We start from the raw sequence: 5179 nt of genomic DNA on the forward strand, positions 1-5179 counted from the left end.
AGATGATATGTGCTGTTCATGTGCATGGAATAGGTAGGGGGCTGATCCAAATCCCGCTCAACTCAAGGCAATGAGCAGAAAATCAGACAACACTGAAACAGCCTGACCAAAATAAGCACTTCTCACATTTTTTTTTCAGAAGGCACAGGTGGATTTTGGTTTAACGAAGCTCATTAAAAGGTAATGGAGAAAAACACATCCATCAGTAAACCAGTCACACTCAACCTCTGTGCCTCCTTGTCTGCTAGGCAACATAAACTCATGTGTAGACAGCTGTTAGCATCCAGCGACACACCAGAGGAGCAGCAGCTGCACAGTTGCTCGGTCCAGAATTCAAGTTCAAGGTGATTCAGGTGGAGTGGCATACCCGGTACATCCATGGTAGAGCTAAACGAAAATCTTACGCTGAAGCGTAACTCTCTCTGCTTACTCAGAGAACAATAATTACAGCAAACAACATCAGCCTTACTTTTGGGGGAGCAGGGGGAGAAAGGAGGGAGAAGGACTTGCCCTGACTTCTCAGAAGCAGTATCACCCCATCAGGTAGCAACCTGTTTCCCTGCGGTCTGTGCTATTTAACTGAGTTGTGTTGGGCACATGCATGATTTTGGACCCAAGAAGAGAATCATCACAAGCCAACATGCTATGTCAGGACCCACGTGAGTCGTAAGGACATGTGAAGAGACATCCCTTGGGCCGCTGATACTTCTCAAGCATTTGAGTACCTGACTTCTCCTGGGGTTGTGTGCCTAAGCCAAAATATACAACATAGCAAAAAGGCCTTCCCCAGCCCCCGCTTACTGGAGCTGAAGATCAGATGCTTAATCTGTCAAAATGAACGTGAACCAAAACATCCATCAGCAGAATTGTGTCCTAATCACTGCCTTACTAGCTCCTGCTGATGCTGTTTTGCTTTGTATGAAATAATTACCGTTCCTGGAGCAGGTTTTGGAGCATGTGCATGTTGGATGGGGTGCACTCTCAATAGTGGAACCATAGGGCCCTAGAGAAATCCTTTCTGTGGCTCCAAGGTCTGCTGTCCCTGGTAAAGCTTGTGTCCTCTAAGCAGCCTGTCTTGTGGGGTTTCCTTGCCTGACATTTCCAGAGTGCATTGCGCCAGTGACACGAAAAGTCAAGTCAGGGTTGACTCCCCACTTGAAACGGCTCCAGCAGTGCCCCCGCAGCCCCGCGATTGCCTCGGAGGCCACCTGCACACGCGGCAAGAGTGGTCAGCGTTAGCAATGAATAAAGCATTGACGCGTCACATCTGAGGAGCTTCCATACTGACCCATTTCTGATGTCATTTTCTTCTTCTCTTTTAAAGGGAAAAGCGATGTAGAGCCAAAGAGTCCAGAGAAAAGCGCAACCCATACATCGTAAGTCACTTTTGCATTTAAGAACGGAGAAAGGCAGCTGTGTTTTTATCAGATTTGTTGGGCAAAATAGAATTTGTTTGTTTTCATTAAGATAAAGCTCTTTCGCTGATGCTTTTCTTAAAAAGGCTTTTTAGATAATGACTAAACATTAATTATTCCTAGAACTCTTGCATGCTAGTAAGTCAGAGATCTCTGCAAGGGAAATGGCTCCCCATCAAGCTGAATAGATATGCGATGATTTTTGTGGGCGTGCGAGGCTGGCCTTTACAACCTGACTTCAACATTACCTTAATGCTGCCGGAGTTTGTCACACTTGCTAAAAAACATCATGTCACATATGCCTTTGATGTACTGATGTAATTTTAAAAGACTGCAGTCTGCAGCTTCACCTCTGAATTACTTGAAATCCAATTACAGCTATCTCTGGTCTCTCACGATTTTGTTGATGTTTTTGAATTAACAAAAGAAGTCGAGAAATAGATAGGAACAGGCACTTGTAATATATCAGTGTTCACCTTCACTCTGGTGCAACAATAGAAGCTTTTACCATTTTTAACTCCAGTATACAAAGGACTGAATTGTTTTGCCAACATAAACCAGTCTATGAAACAGATGGGCTGCAAGTTAAAAAAAATAAATAAACAGCATCAGTCTCCCAAACTGAGCTAGATAAGTGAATTCCTTTTGTAACTACCAGACAGGAGCATTATGAATTTCTGCAAAACCATTCACCTTTTTAATCCCATTTGAGGGAGGGAAGTTCTTGTAACAGTCAGTCGTGTGAATTTTAGAGTGCATTTTGCCCATAATTTATGTTTTCTGATGCCTGTTATTTAAATTCAGAGCATTATATCATGTAGATCTCAGAAGATGTCACCATTTGTTACATGGCCAAAAGTAGTCACAGAAGGAGGTACAATAACAGTGATTTATTGTGGGATGTTTTGATTTCTGCTGCAAATACACATTAAAAATCTTCTGGAAATGAATCTAGAAAAAGATTTGACACGGTGTAAGAAATGGCTTGTCCTGCAGATTGTGTTGTGGAATGTAATTACAGTATGTGAGCATATTTAGCCAAACTTATTAAATGAATTAAGCATTAGCAGCCTTATGCCTTCTGATAGTATGATTGCTGGGAATGGTTAATAGAATGATTCCAATAATTATCGTTTTTAAAAATAATATGGCAATAAAGACCAAAAAAAGAAGGGTTTTAATGCCATCTGGAGGTATTTTGGAGAAATGAACACATTTATTTTTGCTCATATTTAGCAATATGTAAAACATAAGCCATAGTCCAAAGTGTTTTTTCTAGTTCAATGCTATTTTATTCATGAGGAACGTTCTTTCTTTTCTTCTCCTTCATCAGATTAAAAGCTCCTAAGATCTCTGAACCCAGTATGGGGGTCTCTATGAACCCAGAACATGCGTTCAGGGATGTGCCCCGATATGTTTATGGTTTTGGTTTGAGACTACATACTGTGTCATGTAGGGTGCTGTGTTAGATATAGCAGACTTCAGAATCTGGTTAGGTGTGAAAAGTTCCTTGCCTAATAAGAGATCTTAGTACAACCTTCTGAAACTGTGCTGTCTGCTAGGTATAGTATATTTATAATGCTTATCTTTAAATTGTTACTATATGCTAAGACTACCCCACAGCAGATATTCTTCCCAGAGCAATTTTTTGAAGCAGAAACGACTGGTTACCACTGATAAATGGCTGTGTTCAAGAAGCAGAGGCCCCTCTAGTTAGAGAAATTATTTGTGTGGAAAAGGAGGCAGGAGAGAAAGGAGGAGATGAGAGGAAAGGAACCGGCAAGTGCAGTGCCAAAAGACGAGGAAGAAAATGAGAGGGATAGAGCTAAGAAGGAGGAAAAGGAACTCAAATGCCAAATTTTCAGAAAGAGAGACAAAACTGCGAGCAATGGAAGAGAAAACCAGAGGTCAAACACTGGAAACAGGAGAGCGATACGAGCGAAAGCTATTAGTAAACCGAAATGTATGTTACTGAATAGGGGGCCAGATACCTGTGTGTTACAGTGAAGTAAATTAACTCATGCTGATGTGTAGGTGCGCGCTGGCATCCCACTTCTCTTTCTGCTACCTTCGGTTGGCCTTCCCTGGGTTGCTTCTTATTTCCACCTTCTTCTAGGACAGGCTTTTATCCCTGGTTCTCAGGCACTCATGAATACAGTCTTTCTCTGTTCTTCTGGGGATGTAGCAGCTCGCAGCTGCGCACAAGATGCATGATCAGAAGGACCTGCAGTGCATACATACACACGGACGCGTGAGCGCCTGTGCCTGGGTCCATCTACAGTAATGGGCCTACCCTTCCCCATGGAGAAGACCGTGCCATCGCACAGCTGACCGAGAGCCCTGGCAGTGCCCAGACCTGCAGCTGGGACCTGGCAGGGGTGTGCAAGGGGGCACGAACACTGTCAGGGGTCCCCATGAGTAAAAAAGCCTGCACCCTCTTGGAAGGTGTCGCTCCCCTGAGAGCGGTCAGCATCTCCCAGCAGGGGTGCTAAAAAGGAATGACATTGATGTAGGAGAGGTGGCACGTTCAGGCCTGACCAGGAGGAACTGTGGATTCATTTCACTGTGAATCAGTGTTTCCTTGTGAAAATGGAACAAACAGCAACAAAAAAAAACCCCACAAAGCAAGTCCTGTTGGCCTAGATAAAAATAACAGAAAAGACGGGGAGGAGCAAATTAATGCTTTTTTCTTGCAAATGTCTTTTTTATTTTCCTCAGGCATGTTACAAGCCACACACTCGAGCCAGGCTTATATGACTCAATGGCAGTTAATTCATCCTTGGTGCAGATTTACTACCTCCAGCCGAACATTATTTATGCAGCTTCAAAAGACAGGTTGATTACCCTCCTGAATCAGGCTGTGAGGCACTTGTGAATCGAGAATTTACATGAAGTCTCCCCTCAAGACGTTCCTCCTGCCTTGTCCGCTGGGCTCCAGGTCCTCAAAACCAGACATTACCCTGTGACCTGGAGCCCCAGGCCCAAAAGTGCTACCTGTAACCTCTGAGAGTATAGAAACCTAGAGTGCAGGACTTGTGGTGGTCTGGTTGGAGGGGTTTGGGTACGGTAAATGCATCATTCTGAATAGCATTATGCATAGGGTTTTTTTTCCCTGTACACATTAACTCCCTAGATAGACTCAGTATGACATAGCTCTCCACTGATAATAATATTAAACATTAAGAAACTGGTGTGCATTAGATGATACACATTAATTGATGCAACATCCTAATGAGGCCAATAAATAAGGGCAGTTATTACAATGCTAGATATAACAGAGATGGATGTAGGAGAATGAGAACGATGCAAAAGCAGGGAGGAAGTCTGAGCAGAGCTGTATCCTTTTGCATGAAATTCCTACGGCCTTCACCGCCTCGGCATGCACAGTAATCGCCTGAGCTGGCACTGAAGAATTGCAATAAAAGGTGCAAACAATACCAAGGTGTTAAGCTGTCTGGAGTCTTCCCCAGTTGATTCATGTTCCTTGTAATAGAATGCTTTTAAAGCCATGAGAATTCTGGATTTGAAGGTGTGTTTTTGTTGTTGTGCTCTTAATATACATAGCTCTCTATGGGTCATCTGGTTACAGCTTCGCTGAGCATTTCTAAACTTTTACGACTATTCAGAAATATCCAGCAATGTTTTATTCTTTTGGTTTTGTGATAAAAGGTTCGATTTTCAATGGTCAGAAAACTTTCACAGATTTTGTTAAAAACACCTAATTTTTATTAAAATCCTTTCTCCCCCTGGTTTTACCAGTTTTA

At 42.8% G+C, this 5179-nt stretch overlaps 1 protein-coding gene across 1 annotated transcript in view; it reads left to right on the forward strand.

The window, feature by feature from the left end:
• Nucleotides 1-5179, forward strand: part of AFF3 (AF4/FMR2 family member 3) — a 285751-nt gene that overhangs the window by 159116 nt on the left and 121456 nt on the right. The window contains exon 7 of the mRNA XM_035894361.1: nucleotides 1325-1376. Within this exon, the coding sequence (XP_035750254.1) occupies nucleotides 1325-1376 (52 nt within the window). The remainder of the gene's footprint in view (nucleotides 1-1324; nucleotides 1377-5179) is intronic.

This window comes from Egretta garzetta, unplaced genomic scaffold, assembly GCF_000687185.1.
Source record: "Egretta garzetta isolate BGI_Z169 unplaced genomic scaffold, ASM68718v1 scaffold5, whole genome shotgun sequence".
In the NCBI taxonomy this organism is placed as follows: domain Eukaryota; kingdom Metazoa; phylum Chordata; class Aves; order Pelecaniformes; family Ardeidae; genus Egretta; species Egretta garzetta.